Source organism: Metarhizium robertsii (genome assembly GCF_000187425.2).
Source record: "Metarhizium robertsii ARSEF 23 chromosome Unknown MAA_Scf_17, whole genome shotgun sequence".
Lineage (NCBI taxonomy): Eukaryota > Fungi > Ascomycota > Sordariomycetes > Hypocreales > Clavicipitaceae > Metarhizium > Metarhizium robertsii.
Window position 1 is genome coordinate 11,358 of NW_011942157.1, and position 21,151 is coordinate 32,508.

General features: G+C 49.8%; 6 protein-coding genes across 6 annotated transcripts; 3 read left to right on the forward strand and 3 right to left on the reverse strand.

Annotated features, from left to right (window-relative positions):
* Window positions 1-607: 607 nt before the first annotated feature.
* MAA_10053 (transposase) lies at window positions 608-964 on the forward strand (the record flags this gene model as incomplete). The annotated part of the gene is made up of 1 exon (XM_007828051.2): window positions 608-964. The coding sequence occupies one exon, from the start codon at window positions 608-610 to the stop codon at window positions 962-964; it is 357 nt and encodes a 118-aa protein (XP_007826242.2).
* A 333-nt stretch (window positions 965-1,297) lies between these two features.
* On the forward strand, window positions 1,298-3,511 carry MAA_11746 (uncharacterized protein; the record flags this gene model as incomplete). The annotated part of the gene is made up of 1 exon (XM_011412661.1): window positions 1,298-3,511. One exon carries the CDS (start codon window positions 1,298-1,300, stop codon window positions 3,509-3,511), a length of 2,214 nt encoding a protein of 737 aa, XP_011410963.1.
* Window positions 3,512-4,018: 507 nt separating this feature from the next.
* Window positions 4,019-4,793, forward strand: MAA_11747 (uncharacterized protein; the record flags this gene model as incomplete). Its single annotated transcript, XM_011412662.1, has 2 exons — window positions 4,019-4,337; window positions 4,393-4,793. 2 exons carry the CDS (start codon window positions 4,019-4,021, stop codon window positions 4,791-4,793), a joined length of 720 nt encoding a protein of 239 aa, XP_011410964.1.
* A 5,662-nt stretch (window positions 4,794-10,455) lies between these two features.
* On the reverse strand, window positions 10,456-11,864 carry MAA_10054 (uncharacterized protein; the record flags this gene model as incomplete). Its single annotated transcript, XM_007828052.2, has 3 exons — window positions 10,456-11,273; window positions 11,357-11,494; window positions 11,603-11,864. The coding sequence occupies 3 exons, from the start codon at window positions 11,862-11,864 to the stop codon at window positions 10,456-10,458; spliced, it is 1,218 nt and encodes a 405-aa protein (XP_007826243.2).
* An 847-nt stretch (window positions 11,865-12,711) lies between these two features.
* MAA_10055 (uncharacterized protein) lies at window positions 12,712-13,596 on the reverse strand (the record flags this gene model as incomplete). Its single annotated transcript, XM_007828053.1, has 1 exon — window positions 12,712-13,596. The coding sequence occupies one exon, from the start codon at window positions 13,594-13,596 to the stop codon at window positions 12,712-12,714; it is 885 nt and encodes a 294-aa protein (XP_007826244.1).
* A 3,694-nt stretch (window positions 13,597-17,290) lies between these two features.
* Window positions 17,291-18,361, reverse strand: MAA_11748 (uncharacterized protein; the record flags this gene model as incomplete). Its single annotated transcript, XM_011412663.1, has 2 exons — window positions 17,291-18,114; window positions 18,172-18,361. 2 exons carry the CDS (start codon window positions 18,359-18,361, stop codon window positions 17,291-17,293), a joined length of 1,014 nt encoding a protein of 337 aa, XP_011410965.1.
* Window positions 18,362-21,151: the final 2,790 nt, after the last annotated feature.

The window sequence follows — 21,151 nt, forward strand, 5'->3', positions numbered from 1 at the left end:
TAAGGAACAAAGGAGACCGTGAACTCGTGCATTTCCAACGTAGATATTTATGCACCGCAGAGCTGCCTGTTTATTTCAGCCTCCTCAAAGAATGTAGCTATTCAAGGGAATGTGGTTGAAGTTCATCAAGAGGCTGGAGACAGTTGGATGATTCCATGCTGAGAAACAGGTTGTTCCGATTGCCTCATGCTTCATCAGAATTTTATATGCGATGGGTTGTGATTCAGGGTAGGCACATATGCGAAAGGGAATTGCTAGACGGGCATGACACTTTGGCTACACGGGCATGACTCTTACACGGGCATGATTTTTACCACTTCTGATTGGTCGCATTGTTCCTGTTAACAGACGTAGGATTCTGCCGCCCCAGCTGCAAGTACCTAGGCTATCTCACCTCACCTCTGTGTAAATTAGTTCATTTCGCCTAAGCCGCCACGCAGCAACCACATGGTCGCGTAGTCGACGTGAGTCTGGGGCTTGCCTTCTCCTTTTCCTTAGGTTTTAGATAAACTATAGTACAGCACCTCACGTTGAAGAAAGGGCGGCCAATTCTTTCACATACAAACGCCTTTCCTGTTCCCGAGACCTGCAAGGACGCGTTCACAACATGTCTACATCAAGTCCTTCACATCGCGCAAATCTTCGCAGGCAGCGAAGCCCCAGTCCAGGCGATCAATTGCACCGAGAAACGCAACAACAGCTCAGTCGGCAAGGTAGATCCAGTCCTTCACTAGTCGAAGATCGACCGCAATCCGCGAGTAGCTCTGCGGCGAGTATCAGTCGGTTCTACGGACTTCGAGACGAAAATGCACTTGATAACCTGTTCGCCTCTTTCCCGCAAACACTTTCAAGTCTTCCACACCCTCACGGCTCACAAGGCCTCCACGAGCCTGCATGGGGCCTTCGATCCGATTATGAAATATATCTCCAAAATGACTTTATCCGTGGAACTGGACAAAGCTAGCGTGTCAGAGTGCTTATACCCGGCCCAGAGGGGGATCCATTTGCCCCCGAACCTCCTGAATCGCCCTCATCCGCACAGCAACCCCCAACAAGGACAAGACCCGAGTTCGAATCCGCAATGAGTATAATACGAGAGATTATCGGCGAAGGCCGGAGGTTAACCATAGATCTTATTCGATCATATGAACGGGTACAAGCTTGGCGAGAGAGATGGGGGTGGTCACCCTTAAGTTCTGAACCATATGACTCTCCTCCACCATACTCTCCACCTCGTACGTTACCCACACAACCTCCTCGAATATCACCAACTCTCGAGAATATTAATTCATCACCTATGCGACAGTCTCTATCCCCCGCTCCGGAGCCAATTCCCAACCCATTAATTCCAGGTGACGCAGCATCCTCGGCTGAAACTCTCTTTAAGACAATAAATACATTTGCAAAGGAGAACGGGTTTGGCATTGTTCGACGGAACAAGTACTCTTATAAAGGACGGTTAATTAGGTACTCGATTCAATGTGATCGGTTTGGGCAATCTCGAGCTACAGGGGGCTCTGGTCTTCGAAACCGAAGGACTCGTAAGTGTGGATGCGAATGGATGATAATTGCCGAGGCTTTAGAGGAAGGCAAGTGGCTTCTCCGACAACATAAAGATGCAAAACATCATCAACACAACCATACACGGAGTATTACGCCGTCCGCACACCTTTCCCACCGACGACTTACCACGCCAGTTAAAGCAACCATCGAGTCAGCAAGCCGTCGAGCGGGTATTCGAGCCAGCGATGTAGCTGCTATCGTTGAGGAGCAATTCCCTGATACTACACTCCTGCGGAAGGATATTTATAACGCCCGTTCGCTCATCAACCGGGAGAAACTTAAGGGCTATACATCTACTGCGGCATTGATCAGACTTTTTGATGAGAAAAAAGTCCCATATATCGCCAAGTGGGCTGATGATGACCCAGACAGACTGCTTGGCCTTGTCTGGACCTTTCCATACTGTTTACAGATGTGGAAGCGCTTCCCCGAGGTTATCAGCTTTGACAACACATATAATACTAATCGCTTCAAGCTTCCTTTATTCCAAGCTACTGGACAAACCTGTCTCGGGACAGTATTCAATGCTGCATTTGGTTTAATAGATAACGAGAGAAGAGAGGGATTCCAATTCCTTGCAGAGAGCATTCACGAACTTATTACAAAACACTCGATTCGGCAGCCTGATGTTCTTATCACAGGCTTCGATAAGGCAATGAAATCTGCTCTTAATGATCGGCTCCCAAATATACAGCAACAGCTTTGCATTCATCATATCCCTTCAAACGTCTTGCTTAAATCGAAGACTAAGTGGACGGGCGAACGTGAGGAGAGTGCTAGCCCTAGCGCTAGTGATAACGGAGATGTTCCCCCCGAGGCGCAGGTTAGGCTCGGCGCTACAGATGAACATCTGATCGAAGACTCTTCAACTCGTGATTATATTCCTCATACCTACCAGGGTGTTGTTTTAATGTGGAAACGGGTTCTCCATGCTGAGACAGAGAAAGCATTTGAGCAAGCATGGAGAGATCTTTGCAAAGAGTTCGACGACCAGCGAGCGATTCTACAATACCTCTATTCGACCTATCTGCCTGTCAGTGCTCAATGGGCACGGTGCTTTATCCGTCATTATCGTAACTTTAGTATTCGTGTTACGTCTGGCACAGAAGCAAGCAATAATAATGTCAAAAGCTATCTCTTGAACGGCATGAGCCACCTGTACCGACTGGTCGAGGCAATGCAGGATATGATACATGACCAAGAACGTGCCTTTACGGATGCGTGTGGACAGGATGACGTCCTCACTGCTCCCCAATACCTAGGTTCGATTGGCAACTATCTTGGTGAACTGCGAACAACTATATCCTCGAAGGGACTTAGGCTAATCAATAAGCAATACCGTATTGCTCGCAAGTTTCTGCCGACGGGTAAGAATCCCTTTCCAGACTCTATTGGACCTTGCGACGATGACTGTACGGTTTCGATCGAACTTGGAATCCCTTGCTATCATAAAGTCTATGCAAAGCTAGATTCTGCAACACCTTTTACTAAATGGGAGGTCCACCCACGCTGGCGACTTCGGGAATCGGTATCAGAAGATCCATACCGACGAATTCTTGACCCAAAAATTGCTACAGCATTACGCGGACGACCAAAGAACACTGTGCAGGTAGTTCCAATGAGGTTAGCTATTACAGTCAGTAACCAATCTGCTAGTCGACTAAGCGAGCGAAGGCGAGGCCGACCGCAAGGGAGTCTCAATAAGTCAACCCTTGCCAAGAGAGCACAAAAAGCGCCTCAAGAATTCATCACACAAACTAGTAGCCAAATTGGCACCTCGACCCGGCAACGGGCAGGTAGATGTTCTAAAGTTCTTAGAACTGGGAAGACAACAGGTGTGCGCTACAGTGGCCGGAGGATGCAACCAGGTATTCGCAGGACTAGAAGTCAATGGGAGTTGGCTAGAAGTGATGAGGATGATGCAAATTGTATCTTTGTGAGGCAATAAAATCCTCTAAGTAGGAGCCATTCCTTAATTATCTTGTAACCATATCACTCTTTGTAACAGATTCTGTGAAGGTTGGAATACTGAACGTCAAGATGGCAGGTGGAAAACGAAAGGCCACTAGTCGAGCTGGTGGGTGTCGACCAGCTAAACAGCGAAAGATCACCACTAAATCAACTGCTCAGGCGGCCCAAACGCCCGTTCCAACGCCCGTGTCGTCCCCGCTAAAGCCTCTACCTAAGCCAAACCTACGCGATCTATTGACCGAGCCCGCAACGTCCACCTTTAAGCTAGTTCCTTTGGAGGGTTTCCTCCGTCGTATCTCGACAGACCTGCCTCAGGATAGCCTACTTAACATTTTTAGACTGTTTTGCCTAATCCACATGCTCGACGAATGGACCGAATACATGAACGTACGCTATATCGAGCTACCTGGCACACTGTCGACAGCATGCCTGGAAGCCAACCCACGCCGCAGAGATCTACTTGTTCTTTGGGATGTTTGTATACATGTCCATCCATGTCGAACCACGCTTCGAGCACTACTGGAGTACCGCTCCAACTAATCCAGTACACCGAATTGCTAGATTCGTGTCACGAAATCGTTTTCAACTTCTCTACGGGCGCTTTTGTGTCTGGGATATTATGGAGCCTCTACAAGGGGTTTTCAATAAGATCGAAAATTGGAGTAACCACTTACAAGAAACATCAACCCGATACTGGAAGCCAGCGCCTGAGGGTAGCGTTGACGAAGCTATGGTGAGGTACACTAGCAAGAGCACTGAAACTGTCCATCTTCCTGCAAAGCCCATGCCAATAGGGGTACAAGGTATGGGTAGTTGCTGACTCAGGATACTTCCTTCGATGGTCCTTCCACACAAAAGGCAGTGGACCGGTCGGATACGACGCCTCTTTATACCCGGAGCTAGCTCCAACACAAGAAATTGTTATCGATCTCCTTAGTCGACTGCCGGCTCCTCCGTCCATAAGTCACGCGTATCACCGCTATATGGACAATATCTTTAGCACCCCTGAGCTCTTCGAGTTCTTGAGGGACCAAGGTACAGCTGTTACAGGTACTGCGCGTCTTGGAAGGATTGACAGCCGCAAGATGGCAGAGCTAAAGGCTGAAGATAGATCCAAGGATGTTGTCGCTTGGGGTACTCTACGTAAGGAAGCATTAGACCAAAGAAGTTATGCCGTTTGCTTTCAAGGACAACGCGTTAGTGCTTGCTTTAAGTACACGTTTTACTGGATTCGAGCCTTCGATATGGAGACTACGTAGCCAGCCTGGGAAGACGTCCACAAGTGCTAAAACTGCAAGAGCACCCTTCGAAGGCGAACCAACAAAGATGCCACAGCGCTCCTGAGAGACATGATGTTCGCCGTGTCGCTTGTCCTCATTGCTGGCTTCCCAGGCCCGTGACTGATTACGGGGATGGAGCACGAGGCGGCGGATTCCTCTTGTGACTTCCCGGTCGCGCACTGCCTCCGCAGCGGCGGCTGCAAGATCTCCACCGGAGTTAGCGCTCGAATCTGACCCTGCTCCTCGCGCCATTTCGCTTCTGTGTGCCTTGTCAGGGTTGAAAAGTACTGGCTGGCTTGTCCGCGTCAGGGAGCGTGATGATTGTTCGTGTTGGGGTACCACCAGGTGGTTGCCGCAGCCAGTGAAAGTTCCCTGCGGCCTGGCGCAGGCTGCAACAGATTACCTCATGCTAGCCAGATCCCACAGGGACTGTTAGCATCGCACAGCCTCTACTTCATCGAGTGCTACTATCTGCATGTCCCTAGACGTATCGGCAGCCTACACAAGCCGCAACCACCTCGCAGAGAGACGTGATCTGGCATGGAGTTTCTCTGCTCAGCAGATGGCGACAGGTTGTCGCGACGGAATCGGACGCTGTTATTGGGGCGGTTGCCTCTTTCTCTGGCGGCAATTTCGCAACCGGCTGGGTGGCCATGATGGCTGCAGCGCTGTTTTTGACGCGGGGGACTGCCGTCGCTTTGCTCAGCCGTAGAGCGCCTATGCAACGTGCTGCCGTAAATGCCTGTCGCGAGCCGTGATAATGGCTTCGACCATCTCGCAGCGGGTACATACAGACATGCGTCCTTGCCAATATTACTCTAGATGGAAAGAACATCAAACTCCAGCAATGTGTTGGAGGCGCAGGCCGCGGGCGTGAGTCCCTTGAGCTGGCTCTGATGCTGAAGTTTGTGGCGCCGTCAACAGGCGCTATTTACCCCAATCTGCCCCGTCGGGCAATCGTGTCAGTGACGCAGCGCTTCAACAGCGCTCCCGAAGCTGACTTGCTGGGCAGGTAGGCGACTCGGGCACAGTCGTGGCGGGGGTCTGTGCTTATCCTAACAACGGTGGCCCTCCGCATGTGGGCGGGCACCCAACTGCTTCCCAATCCGGATCGCGCTTCGACCGTAGCTGCAAGACACGCGTGGTACACTGCGAGTGCCTCGAAGCCAGTTGGCATGCCCTTCCCGCTGAGGCGCGATGATGAACTAGTACTTCTCGCAACGGACGGGGCTCTCGAAGCGAAATGAGCAGATCCCGCCCTGCGGGCACCAGCCGCCCAGGCCCGCTAAGCGAAGTACCGCGGAACATGGGGTTCCACTTGAATGCCCGCACCTCTCAGAAGGGCGGCCAGAGGAGGAGCAGCCGTGTACGCAAGGAGACTCGAACTTTGGCGTTATGAGAGGCGACTTGCTCGTTGGCGGACCGATCGGGTGCTCATTTATGGCCGAAGTAGAGAGTTCGGGGAAATCGACGGGCTGCTGCTATTCCACAATAGCAGCATTGAGGGTACTGTATCTGGCCTGGGCGAATCTACAGATATTGGTTATCTATACGGGCATCTGTCCCGCAACGGGGCGGAGAAAGCGCCCCGGCTTAAATTGGGATGTGGAAGGGCGTAAATCGCGGCCGTCAAAGATGCGCAAGGTGTACATAGAAGTTAAGTGCAGTACGGTACTTATTTACCAGGCTGAACGTCGCTTTAAGTGTTCCGATCGAGGCTCAGTCGAGCACTGCCGCCTGGCCGTTATCTTGTCTTCACGGAATCATACGGAACGTGGAAGTAGAAATTTCTGCCAGAGACATGCGGCATGCAGGCAGACTTTCGCCGTAAAATCTGCGCTGGCTACCCGGCGGATACGGGAACTGTCCGAATCCGTCACGATTTCTCTAGTTGTGAGATGTCTAGGTAGGCTCGTCTAGGCGCAAGCAAGTAGAAAATTCTAGGTGGGTAGGATCGTGCGTATGATCTCCATACGGGGGCCTCGGAACAGCTTGACGTTCCTACCCCGGCACCCGCGGTTCGTCTGCAGGTGGACTTTTCTACCTACACCTACCTCGCTCGGGGACTGCCAAAACTCCTGCATCCGCCCCGTGCAATGCCCTTGGTAGCACTTGCTACCCTGTCATGTAAAATGCTTTCCGTGCAAGAGGCCGGCAGACATTTCTAGGGATGGCAGTTGATTGCGGTTTGGACCTCTGCTCATATGGCTGGCGTTTTTTTCCTTTTTTTTTTTTTTTGGTGTCCTTTTTTCTTTTATCTGGGACGATGTCGTGCGACCTCTGGAGTAACTGTCCAAGCGAGTATGCTAACAACTGGCTGGCGACTACGAAATATTAATACGGGCGTCTAGCTTACTGTAAGGCCAAGTAGTTGCTGTAAGCATGTAAATGCTAATTGAGTACTGTAATACGGTAAGGAAGAAAGAAAAACTATCATTAAGCAACGGCGGGCTAGGCGCTGCTCATCTCGCTCGGGTGCTCAGTGGAATTGAGGTAGATTTTTCTACTGGGATTGTACGTGGAATAACGGTGCCATGGAGACGGGTAGCAAAGTCTAGCTGCATAGCAGCATAGGTAATGTGGCTACGTAGAAAGTTCTACGCCTGGCATATAGAAATGTCTACATGGAAGGCTCCTTCCTTTCAGCTCACAAGGTAGAGAGTGTAGTATACCTTGCTACTAGGCGTGTGAGGTCCCGAGGTAGACAATTCTACCTATGTAATATCTCGGGCAGGGACAGAAAGTCCTAGAGTATGCAAGACACAAGCCAAATAGAAAGATCTATCTGCTTGGATTGCCCACCGTGCAAATTCTACGTGGTGGAATGAGGAGTCCTCATGCTCGGTGGTATTGAGCGGCGCAGTCCACATAGAAAAGTCACACCGGAGCCAGACTTGTTTATTCCACCGGCGGAAAACCATGTCCAACCGCCTAGGTGCATAGAAGACCCTACCTATGCAATGCCATGCTCCGTATAGAAAGTTCAATGATCAAACATGACGAGCCCAGGCGTCCGACAGCCACAACACGTAGGAGAGTCTACATATACCAGCAGCGGACCCAACGTAGAAAAGTCTACTTGTATCACCCACGTACTAATCGTGACAAGGCCCAGTCCGAGAAGATCTACCTACGTCCAGTCATACTCCAGGTAGAACGCTCATTCCCGTGACATTTCCACAGCGCTTCGCCTAGAAGTTTCCAGCCAACTCATGGCACAGGCCTCGTAGAAATTCTACATACAAAGTGATTTTCATTCTCCGCATGGAAGCTCTACTCAAAAATTCTTCGGGAGCTGCGTATGTATGTCCTAGTAGGTAAGTACTGTACCTAGTACTTAGTCGTAGTAGTACAGTAGTAGTAGTAGTTTATTTTTCTTCCAGCGGCGAGGTATATGTGTCCTACACGTACAAGATCTATGAGTCCGGGGAAGACATCTACACACACAAAAAGTATGGTCAAGCATCCACATGGCACCGGCCACCTCGAGAAATCTACTCGCACATCCCACATACAGAATGTGTGAAGTCCGAGATAGGAGCATCTATCTAGACCATGTCATCTCTTGGGTGGAACGGACGGCCCACAGACTGCATAGAAGCGTCCACGCAGAAGGTTCATCCGCCCGTCCTCACAGCAGAGGAAGTGTGGTGCAGAGGAAGTGTGAGTCTACCTACCTTCCTCATCACACTTGCACATGGAAGTGTCTGCTTACGTGACGCGGGAGGTCCATGTGCCGAGAGGAACACCTTGGCAGAAAACTCTACCTAGGAAGTCCACTGCTCGGGAGATCCCTTAGGGTCTAGCAAAAGTTTACCTGTGTCGCCTTCACACGGACTTGGGTGTGAGGGTGTAATGGCGAGTCGCTGTCCTCACAAAGAAAATACCACGTACAAAAGCCGATAGCCCCAAGGCACATATTTAGCACACAACTCTTGTAGCAGTGGCTATCTCCATCCATCAAGGCAGTTCCCATAAAAACAATACTACAGACAAATTTTGAGGGGGTGGCTGGGCCAAGCGTTCGCATGGCACAGGTCAGATAGAGACGTCTACGTAGATGCCCACCTACCTGAATAAGAACTTTTTGCACGCAGAAAGTCCACCTACAAAGAATATACACAAAAGCGTACAAGCCTGCCACCTAGTGGACTTTGGGTAGAAAAGTCCATAGGTGAGGTGTGGGAAGTTTAACCGCCTGCGCGGCATAGGCCACATGGCAGAGTTTACATGTAGCAGCCCCTACCTAGAATATAAATGCGTAGAAAATTCTACCCGGCCTATGTTGTTACATAAGGTGAGTAGTCTAGGTTTGCGGTACTGGTACGGAATTGCGCGCGTATAGAAAAATCTACCTACTTGCTCATAGCCAAGAAAAGTCTACGTGTGCACCGGCAGTTCAAGGGTCCGCACTATAGAAAAGTCTACGTACAGAGCCCACCCGCATCCTCGTGGCGGGCTCTAGGTAGAAGGTACGAGATAGAAAAGTCTATCTCATTAACCACCCCACGAACAAGCGGCTGCGTGGAGTATGCCACATAGAAAAGGCTTCCTACGGAAGTCTCGTCTACTTGCATTCATCCACGTATATAACAAGGTGGAATAGCCCAGATAGAATGATCTACCTACCCTATCGCACTTCTCAGATAAACGTCTGGGCACATCTCCATCCGTGTGAACGGATCGCATAGAAGATTCTACCTCCACGCCCTAAGCAGAATTGCCAGAACATCCAAGAAGAGTCTATGTAACATCAAACGCGGCATGCAGTTCCAACGAGAAATACTCACTCATGAAAAGCGTAGAAGATTCTACGCCGAAAATATTATGGTCCGACACTGACCGGGATTGGGTGTGTGTGGTGTGAGTGTGGGGTGCTGCAATCTTAGTCACGTGCACCTCTACAGGGGAAGGTGTTGTTAGGGGCAACTAGGCTTGAGCCCGTAAGCGATTTACATCGCGACAGTAGTTGAGGCTGGCCAGCCACCTGATTTCATCAGGGTGGCTGGGAAGTCTTCTAAACTAAAGATAAATGACATGAACCCTTCTGAAGGATGAAGAACAACGACAATCAATTCCTTTTCAATAAAACACAAGTTTAGTTAACAATGAGTCTCATAACGTGACAGTTTTGTTCCTGACTAGCCACCCATGAGAAAGCAAAACTCGCAGCCGACAAGTTTCCACCACTTCAACGCCGAGTATGCCTCATCGAGTCGGTCCTCAATACTGCGGCCATCATCTTCACGTTCGGCAATTGTTTTTAGAATCATTCCTTGTTGGTCGGCCGCGAACTCGCTTAACGAAGAACCTACGGTACCAAACAGTGTCCAGTCGCGCTGGCCCATACATTGAACATCGTCATGTCGCGTGGTCCGAGTGTTCACTGCGGGTGCGGTCGAACTCCGGGCCCGGGCCATGGCCAGTTTGTGGCGCTTTGTGTGTGGCAGTCAGTCTCTGGCGTAAAAGGCCCGCCATGCGTGACTCCTCAAGTGGTGTCCAAACCCCAGCCTAACCCGATTCCCGAAACGCTACTCTGATAATTTTATTTAGTTGATGGCCAATAGTGAAGACACCAAACAACTATAATGGCATGTCTCGGCTTATTTACCCGGCTATACAGCAACCAACCACTTACGCGCTAATGGAAAATTGGAGGATGGCCATCATTGACCATCTCGACCGCTTCCAGAAGAGAGTGGCCGCGATTATTTTCGCTCCCCTTCAAGCTAATACTGGTACCGTTGGGACCAGAACTGGCCGCTTCATCAGCGACTTTTTGTTCATTGATGGTTACTTGGGAACTGGCAGAGCTTGTCAAGGATGGAGGAGACTCAACCCCACTAATACGCCGTCGCTTTGATGGTGTAGCCATATCGTAGTCCGCTCCATCAGCCTCAACCCAAGCCCTAGTTCGAGACGTATGACGTCCGTCATCATCATTATTCTCGGGATCCTCCGATGCGTACCCGAATTCTTGTACGCTTTCTTGACCATCTCCTTGCTGGGATTCTGATTGTGGCCTGGATCTCTTACTAGGACTCGAGGCCCGCGATCCTCCGCCGCCGTATCGGCTGTGTCGCTGTGCACGATCCATCTGAACTTCTTGAGTAATCCAAGCAGGACTGCCGTTGGAGTCGATGCCACGATGCACTACCGCGATCCGGCGGCGTTCTCCTCTTAGAATAAAGTCTTTGATACAGGCGAACACTGTGAGAGCAAATCGTGCAAACAGGAATTGCGGTGCCACGGAATCAAGGCTGTGTGCCTTGCGATTGTGATATTTGAGAGCGGCGTCGCCAGAATCGTTCGTAGTCGAGAGGAAGTGTACGACAGTATGTCGATGCCCTTCCTCATCCAGTTTGGGAACAAAAGCAAACGCGCGATCATCGAAGATCCTGTGAAGGTCAACACGAAGTCGGCATACATTGTCGTCACTGTTTGACACCGACTTTGCGCCTTGAGAATAGTCACACATAGCATTGTCAGTGTACCACTTGTCGTGAGATTGGGGTATGACGTGTGCCTTCTCGGGCCTATACGGCCCGAGATGATACAGCTGGGCTTGGTATCGCGGGGAGTCATCGCAACAGAACCCCAAGATTGTGGGAGAGCATCAGGAAATCGCCACTCCTGGAAGTTGGGTGTGACAGCATACGATGTCGTGTCAGTGTCGTCTACTGTTACGAATCTTTGGTCAGCAGACGAATTCACGGATGATTGAATGGCGGAAGAACCGGCACTTCAGCCTCGAGATGATATAAAGGGGGAAGGGAAAATGAATTCACCTTGGGGGACGTGGAGAAAGTAGTGGTCATGCATCAAGATACCACAGGGAGCCAGTTGTACTCTGTTGCTGCCTTTGCGATCGTAGCTTAAATATGCAGTCTCGAACGAGTTTCCTGCGATAATCTGGCAGGCCAATAGCATCGTTTCGAAATGGACCCCATAACGCGCTTTTCCTAAGCAGGCGCCCTTTTGCCCATCGTCGGTTTCGTTGTCCGTTTTGTCTTGTGGCCCTACTTCATCCAGTCTTGGTAGCGAGAACATTGTGTCCTCACCGCGGATGTACCCAGGGTGCCATATTGAAATATGAGAGCGCAAATGCGACGGAAGTTGACGTGAGAGACAGACGTCTTGGAGCCGCATCGTCCTCGTCCTCGTCCGTAGTCGTTGGTGCCGAGGCGTCGCAGAAGCAGAGGATGTGATTTTGGTCAAGATATAGGGTTGATTTCGTGGCGCTAATCAACCCTTGACTTCGTTTCCCTGTCGATTCGGTTTGGGGGTTCACGAAGCAGCCAGTTGTGTGATGGTTTGGCTGGTAGCATTTGCATGGCTGTTCCCGTCGATTAATACCAGATGTTGCACGCTGCAGGATGTACTCGACAACTTCATTCTCTACCACTGGAAGAGGCTATGGGGTAATGGGGGGAGGAGACTTTCAATCTGCATGACGGCACCAGCCACGTTGGATTTACGTAAGCACACGGACACCTTTTATGTCACCACAGCAACCAGATAGCGCCACGGCATACGGTGTGTTGAGCACGGACCAAGTCGGATGAAAAGTTCTTGCAGCGCACTCTCAACAAACGGTTAACTGGCTTAATTTTGCAGGGGTAGTCCGCTTTTATCCTCAAGTATCACATTGGCTGATTTGCCATTACCCCACGAACCCATCTTGATGTACCTTTCACCGAATTTTGACTCTTTTACAAGCAGTATAAATTCTGAAAAAGTTTAAGAACTCTAGAAAGCTGTATGTGTTGAACATGAAACAGCATCACGTGCAGGGTCCAGCCCGCGCCTTCCATACCCAGCCTACCTCGGCAGCATCTGTGACGCTCAACAGTATGCACCAACATTGGAAACAACTCCACACATCTCGTAAGAGCCCTTAGCGCTGTGCGTAATACCCAAATGTTTTCCCATGATGGTTGCTAGAGAATACGTATGCACCAAGCCCAGCATCATACTCCCACTGGTTACTATAAGTGGCCAGGTCTCGTGTCTCATCATTCTCATCCTTGAAAGTGCATCGTAAACGACGCCCATTCCCGCCGAAGTGTACGTTCGTCACCTCGTAAATGCCGGAACTCTCCAGAGTGGCCATGGGTATATTTTGAGGGGGAAGCTGATTGTAAGCAGGGGCGGCACTTGACGAAGCTTCTCCAGGATTGAAGTCGTACGCCGACGTTTGAACCGAGCTTGTCAATGTTGGCGCTTCCCAACGAGGCTCGATTCCCAGTATGACGTCCACATACGCCTTCCAGTGTCGCGAAGCGGCGTCCGGTGCGATGTCCACATATTCCTTTCTGTCAGATGAAGCCCCTCCGAAAAGGGGATCAAGTTCGCGAGACCCTTTTCTGTAATACCACAGTCGGAATGTTCTGCCAATGTTCGTGTGGACATATATACCTGGTAACTGCAACTCATTGTCCTCCACGAGGATCTTAGCGTACCTCATTGCCTGGGCTTCGAGTGAGCCAGCGGTCTGGCCGTCCTTCTTATTTTCAGTGACCGAAACTGCAAACTCAGTTCGGTTCTGTGCAACATATTTCTCGAGGACTCCGTCGATCAACAATTTCTCGTTGCGAGCTATGTCTTTGTATGTATATTGCTCGGTAGAATAGGACCACACCTGGGGATCATGTAGAATAAAAGTTTTATTGTAGCGATGATTCCAGAGTTTCTTAACAAAAGCCTCGTATGTCTGAGCCTCTTCGTACATGTGACACAACTTGTCTGAGTCCAAGATGTGATGCACTGGAGTCGATGGCATTGTGGAGGTTTGCATCGTGGCAGTTTGACGGTTGGCAAGAAAATAGACAGCCCAGCAAGTTTATGAAGTAGAGAAATCTGCGATTGCATAGTTAAGTAGTTTAGTCTGAGAAGGATCGGCCGGATTTTATATTCACGAGAGCAGTGAGCCCATGCGGGCAGGCAGATTTGTGCCGTTAAACTAATATGTCCAAACCATCAAGTACATACCTGGAACCAAAGTATACTGAAGCTCAGTTCTAGACCCACTCAAAGCTCCTCTTCCTAGCCCCACAGACGACCGTGAAGTGCGCTCGATCCCGAGCGTAGCCCCACAGAGACCGCTTCTGTCCCACCAAAGGGGGTCAGGTACGACTGCCACGTGATTGGGCACAGCCTAGGACGTAGAGGGCTGGCAAAGAGCGAGCCATCTACCCCCTTCCCTATACTCAATGCTTTGCCTCTACTATGCGCTTCGTTACGACATCATGTTAGAGTTCGAGCATTGCATCAATCACCACTGTGGGCTTTGTACATACGAGTTCCAGGCCGACGAAACGGTTGTAGCATGCAAGTCTATGGGCGTCAACATACATCCTCCTGCTGCTCTGAATGACATTTGTGTAGGTATCCCCGATGGATCTCAGGTTCAAGATGCTTCTTACCAGCCTTGTGGCTGGTCCTGTAGCCATTCAGATGGACTCGCCACTGCTTTCCACAAGCAGTGCTATCCGACTGGGGCCACATTATCACCAAAAGTATGGGCGGTGACTTGTTGTGACTTCGAACCGACGTCAGATACAGCTTTGGTAAACGCGAACCTCGTGTTGGATAATATTGTTCGGGTCTCCGACCGTTTACTGCTGAGACGCCTACCGCCGGAACTACGGCGTATGGTGGGCGACTATCTGGTGACAGCATGGTGCATTGCATCTACCTGTGCATTGCAGGTAACAGAGCAACGATCTATAGAGGTTTGCCTGGCATCTCCTATTTGGGCTTGCTTTGTTAAAACACATACTAGATCCTATATCGCTTCGTTGTCCAACGGGAGAAACAATAACAGCCAGAAAAATTGTGAGCTTCTCATTTACGAGCCTGCGTCGGAAAAAGACATTGACACGGTCTACGTTGCTCGTGATTCTTGGGGCATCAAACGAGTTGTGTTTGCTTGTTCCAGAGATGAGTTTATTTTCTCCGAGCACGCAGGCATCTGGTGGCAGATTTTGCGCATATCCAAAAATACCGGCAAACTCGTTGCGCAAAGCGACGTAATTATCCCCCAAGTGAAAATGCAATGGCATGCACTAACCGATGTACGGCTTCTAGGGATTCAAACTACGAACACTTAAATATTTTAACGGAAATCGTGAGGTGGATACTTCAGGAATATTGTGGTCTCGGCCGCCGTACCCTCTGAGAATGTTTAAAGCCTACAAGCGGGACAATGCACATCCTCCCACCAAGATGACATCTGTTGTTCTTAACGGCCAACATACTACGGGATACTCGGTGTGCTGGAACTCAAGGGCCATGTCGTTCCATGTGCATAAGACGAATGGGCCTTTTTCATTGTGTGCATCTCCAGAGTCTCGAAAACCTAGCGGAAGATGGCTTTATATGCCTATTGCGGGCGACGAATGGCTTTCTGAAGTCTGGCTTCGTTCCGACTCATTCCGACGATGCACACTAGTTGTAAGTCTATGGATCAGTCGACTGAGACCAGAAACTGACTCCCGTCTAGCTAGTCACAAACACTAAGCGGGCTTTGGTTATGGGAGAACACTCACGTAGAGGCCGGAGGTTTTCTTATGAGCTGATTGCGAGGTTGTCAAATGAACCTAGCCTGTTTTACCTCGACCTGAGTGACGGTTTACGGGAAGTTGCTATGAGTGTGCCTCTGTCACAGAAGGCGGCGAGGACCGAGCTGTATCTACCAAAGCCGGTGTCGGCATACCCTCAATGTCTGCCTACGGAGGACTTCTTTTTTTCCGCCGCATCTCTCGAAGATGTGTCAGAAATAAAGCTCTGCAGGGTTTCAGAGGGAATTTCCGGTGTGGTCTTACGCTACTCTGACGATAGAGAAGTCAGCCTGGGCTGGGTCCACCCGGACCATTTGAGTAGCCCACAGAGAGTTGACAGCTTGGGGATGTGGCTGTTCGTGTCAGAGCCTCGTGATGGGTTTCCTCTGGTAACTGACATCAAATTAAGCCTTCCATTGGCGGACTCACAGAAGTATTTTGCAATACAGTGGCGAGGGCAACTAGAGTGGTGGTTTTCACTTAGGCAGTGCCAACTGTACCATGAAGGAAGATGCACCAGAGCGACTCAATTCTAGTATCCCAGCATGGACCAGACCTAGAGGCGCCGTCATTGACGGCGATTCGTGGCGAAGAGACCGGGCATGCTGCAACTTAAGATCGATGTCCACGGGACTCTGCACCTCGATCAGCAAACTCATAGCGATTAGCGTGCCTGCACTCGGGCTCATGGAACACAAAAAACTGTCACACGATATAAGTGGGCATAGTTGCTCATTTGTTGACGAAAGCCACTGGCGAAGCCCACCATATCGAGTTATTTCACCAAATTCTAGACTTTCCGGTCGAAATCTATTACAGTAATCATCAATAAATTCGTTACAGTAAAAGGTCGGTCCATCTCCAATACAGTAATTCGCCATCAAGCAATTACCAGTAGCTAAACAAGCATCTAGGATGTACAGTAACTAGTTGCGATATTCATAGTTGGTTAGTTTTCTCAAGCGAGTCTCACGTTTTGTACAAATTACCCAATGATACCCAATGATACCCAATATGTGCGTTGCCCCACTGGTTGTACACACGCTCGTCCCCGGTTGTTCATTGCTACTGGCTATGGACTGCTGTGGGCCCACAGAGTTTTCTTCAGCCAAAAGTAACAGGTCACAATCCATCCCATGACCAAAGTCGGGCCAAAACGATGGGTTACGCCCAGGCATCTCAGGTATCAAACCAGAAAAGGACCTATTCGCCCCCAGGCTTGTCAATCATGGTATGGCCCCTTTAAGTCAGACTGTCGCATCAGAACCTAATGGTAGCCAAAAGGATGAATCTGGCGACGGGCTCAACTTTGAGAAACTGGACAGAGAGAAGTTCGATGATACGGCGGCAATAACACTATCGCCAGGCCCCATCTCGGACACAGGATTTCTGATAATGTGGGAAGGATGCTCCGGTGTTGCCACAAGGAAAGGGTATCACGCCCCATGGGTTCAAAAGGACGTGGAATCTGAACACGTACGGTCTGGACAGGTCCGGCTTTCAAAACCGTGGCAACTGTACCTAACAGGTGGTGTCAAAAAAGCGCTGGCTATGAAAGTCCCGAAGGCCTGACGGTGAGGTTCTAGAACCAGGGAAGCTAGTATTCCACAGGCTACATCTCACATTCGTAGACTCGTCAAATTATATTTTCGATTCTTGGTTCTAATTATCCATAACCCTGTCATATGACACAGCGATACGAGAGTCAACCGTCAGGAAAACGGCATACCGATTTGGACAATATCCGCTGCGACTTTGACAGCCTAAAGCCCGTCGATAATAGCTGGGGCAGTCCCGGACGTAATATGTTAAAACAGCTATTCAACAAAGACAATGCCTGTCCATACATCCTCTCGGTGCAACTAGAAGTCTGACCCCGCCTCAGGTAGCTCAATTGAAGGACCAATTTTGATGTCAAATGGACCCATAGCTACCCGCTTCCTGGAAGAACATCCTCAGTTCCGGCCAGAGCTTCACCTGGATGGTGTATAGTTTGTCAGGTAGCGCCTGTAATTTTAGAAATCCATTCGAGTTCGCAACACCAGAAAGCGTTAAGGTAAGCAATCGAGTGAATCTCCGTGCACTATCGACTGGTGGACGCGACCCGCTTCCGGCGATAGAGTAGATTGGTTCACCAATATATTCCCTAATGTCGGCTTCGCGCGCACGTCTAATCGTGTAACTATTTTCACCGTCGACTTCTATGTCAGGCCCATCGCCATTCCCGGACAGCGCAGTCCACCCCGGCTGTCTGTCTACCATCGTAAGGCTGAACACCTTGGCAGCAAGGTAGGGAATAAACCTTCTATAAATCTCAATCGTAAGAGAAGAATCTGCAGCATTCGGTGCGTGGTGTATCGTCACGGATGCATAACCATTTGTTTTGACAATAAGGTCACACATTCTGGGTACAAAGACGTCTTCGAGGTAAAGTGTGTTCGGATCTGTGAGTAGTTCACCCAGTGGCCACGTCCAAGGGAAGAAATTCACATGAGCTGGACTTGAAGGCCTCAATTGCTCCCTAGCCTCAGTCGAATTAGCCGATGCTGGATCGTTCAACCCCCTCGCGGGAGAAGTGGTTGATATTCCATCTCGTAGTTCAGGACCTTCTGTGCGTTGCCGCATCGCAGCTGGGCTGCTTTCCACCTGATCCTCGTCAACATGTTGTCGCTTTCTTCCGTTGGAGTGTTCATAATCAATATCAATTAGATGTGCCAAATTAGTGGCTGTGAGATAGTCTAGTTTACGTCAGTTCGTGCAAAGTTTTCATTATTGACATTTTCTCCAATACTTACCTTGACGACTTTTGGCCCTTTTACCCCGATTAAAAATATTTTTTATAAGCTGTTGCGTTTCGGTACTGACCGATGTATCCTTCACGGCGTCAAGAAGCGACTTCTCATCGTCCGACGAAAGACCATTGAAGGACTGTCTCATGCTTTCATTATAGAGCAGAGCGACCCAGGCGCTTAGCGAGTGCTCCATGAATCTCCTCTCACGCGACTCTGCTACTGTTGTCGAGCATACCTGCCTCAACGAGGCATCGAACCCGCCTGGGGCTTTTCTGCCACTGGTATTGGACAAAATATGATATTGTATTTCCTTCAGTATAGCCTGCCATCCTGGTGTGGACATTGGTCTGTCGTCGGTGGGGGTAATGTCTTGCGTTTTGGAGCGAGCAACTGAGGTGTGGGTTTCTAACAGAGGTGCAGGAGGTGAAACGCTACTTTAGACCTAGAGGTGTACGCGGGTTCTCAGCTTTAGGCAAGAAGAATGACGTGGGGCAAGGACCAATTCTGGTTTTGTCAGCAGTGGGTCTCAAGTCGCCAAAACCAGCACAAGCAGGGTATTACTGGAGCTGCCGGCGGAATCGTATTCGTTTTCAGTTCCTTCTATTGAAGTGTATTTACCTGTTACGGTAGACACTAATTGAGTAGCAAGCGCAGGCGCTTTGTTCACATCTGCAAGCAGACCTACACTCTCAAACTATACATTACTGCTTAATCCTTTTGAACGGCTTCTTTGCCGAGTTTCTTGCCGCCCCCACATCTTGTTCTGAACCCAGCATCCAACCATTTGCCAAAAGAGTGTTCAGATTCTACGTTTTCTGCATGGCACACGTAATCCTTTGTAGACACCCGGAGCTGTACGGAGTATTCTCCGGCTTTGATGTCTTTCAGACAACGTGTTGACAGGCATCTCTCGGTTGGAGCCTCTAGGCACACCGGCTTCGGTCGCTGGTTAGTTTATGGCTGTAAAGTGCACTGTCTTTGTAAAGATGACCGTTGGCTTTCAGTGAGACGGGGGCAGGTCCTGTACCAGGACCGGTTCTAATACATGAATTCTAAGGTTCGACCGTAGTGGCTTCATGATGGGAAACATTCACCACCTTGCTGTTTAACACCAGCTTGCGTCACATGGGTCGTGAACAGAACGATAGCAGTTTCTTGGGTCTAATCTACAGTTTCATTTCCTCAGTGACACCGGAGACCATACTTCTGACCGTGGCTAAGATGACCATCGCGGTGACGGCGACGGGGCTGGTGGTGACTATTGTTACAATAGTGGTGACGGGGACAGTGACATGAAGCCAGGATGGTTACGAGAATTATTCTGTATTTCAAAAAGTTTGTAACTGGCCCTCGCTGCACAGAATCCACCTGCGGAAACTGCAAGAGACAGTTGTACACAACAACCGCCCTTGGCAAGTATGCCCTGTTTTGTTGAGACAGGGGGTGAGAGGCTGCAGAGTAATCTAGGCGCTAAATTTGTCAAGCCCGCAGTTTCACTGGACTGTTTCAATGGGTTCTGCTCGTTATACAGTGTTTACTGAGGTGTGCTTACTGAGCCTACATTAACGAACCTTGCTCATTGGACCATGTGCCTCAACTGAGCCCTCTCATGGTTCTACCTCGTCCAGTCAGCCACTGCACTACAATGGGCTGTCTGCACTGAGCCATCTTCACTAAGCTGTCTTCGCTGAGCTGTCTTCTGAGCTGCCTGCACTGAGCTGCCTCCATCAACTCGTCTGCTCTGGGCTGTCTGCACTGAGCTGTTGCAGTGATCCTTCTGTACTGGGTGCATGGCCTTACACCATCAGTTCGGCTGTTTTCACCGTCATCCCCTTCTTCCAATCACCACCATCGTCGCTGGCACTGTCACCGTCGCCATCACCGCCACCACTGAGTTGTCTGCGATGAGTTGTTTGCAGTGGATTATCCATACTCTGCGCCTAGCCGTCGCCACTAAACCATCATTATTGGACCATCTTCACTACGTCACATCACATCCCTTAATAACAATGCTCTCGTGTCGCGGTAGATAAATAAGTGAAATTCAGTAGGGAGTTGCTCGCCCTACTTTGGGGACATGCGAAGATGCGATATCGCCTTGCGGCGCAGGCTGAAGCGAGGTTCGATTTGGAAACTGACGAGCCTTAAGACAATCGACATATGCAAAAGTGAAAGATTTTCATTGCGATTCCCGCCATTGTGAATTGAGATCTCAAAATTCACTACGGCTCTACAAAGCGGGGGTCTGTGGTTTGTAGTAGACCCCGAATCCGTACCTGGGACCGAGGTCAAGATCCTAGCGGTAAGATCTAAGATCTCATATCTTTGCGCTGCATTGAGCTATGTAGCCTGCGGCATCACCAGTAGCAAGAACTGATCTTATCAAATCTTAGCGCCACGAGTTCTGTGTCCGCCGCCTCAATTCTAATCGATGTGGCTCTGGCTATCATATGCATGATCTTGTAGGGAAGGCAATCGAGATAGGCGAGTCCCTCCATGATTCCGTCCTGTTAGGACGCGTACGTCATAGATAGAAACAAGGCAAAAGGTAACTTAAGCACCACCTTTAGGTGGGGCGTGGCACGAGTACTTGGCCCCCATGATCTGCTTGACAAGTGACCTGATTCCGAGCGGCCCTTTCCACTTCTGTAATGTATTGTGACTAATGACCCAGTTTACAGGCTGGATGCGCCTCTAAATCGCCAAGGACGAGGCCGAGAGGCAATATGGTTTGGGGAGGACCTCTGTGTGCCATTAGCTTCAAGCTTTCCGATACTCTTGGCATCACCATTCGTGATTGGCTTTTCACTAGCTAGCTCCTCGCTCCAAGTGGACTGGTTCTCGAATGGGCTCGTCATGCCCTGTGTCAGACAATTGAGGGTCACAAAAGGTCCAGTATAATGGCGCCGAAGGCGCCAATTGTATTGAATGAGAATTATCTAAGGAGAAAGAACTCCATTAAGAGCTGCACGGTTCCCGTGCA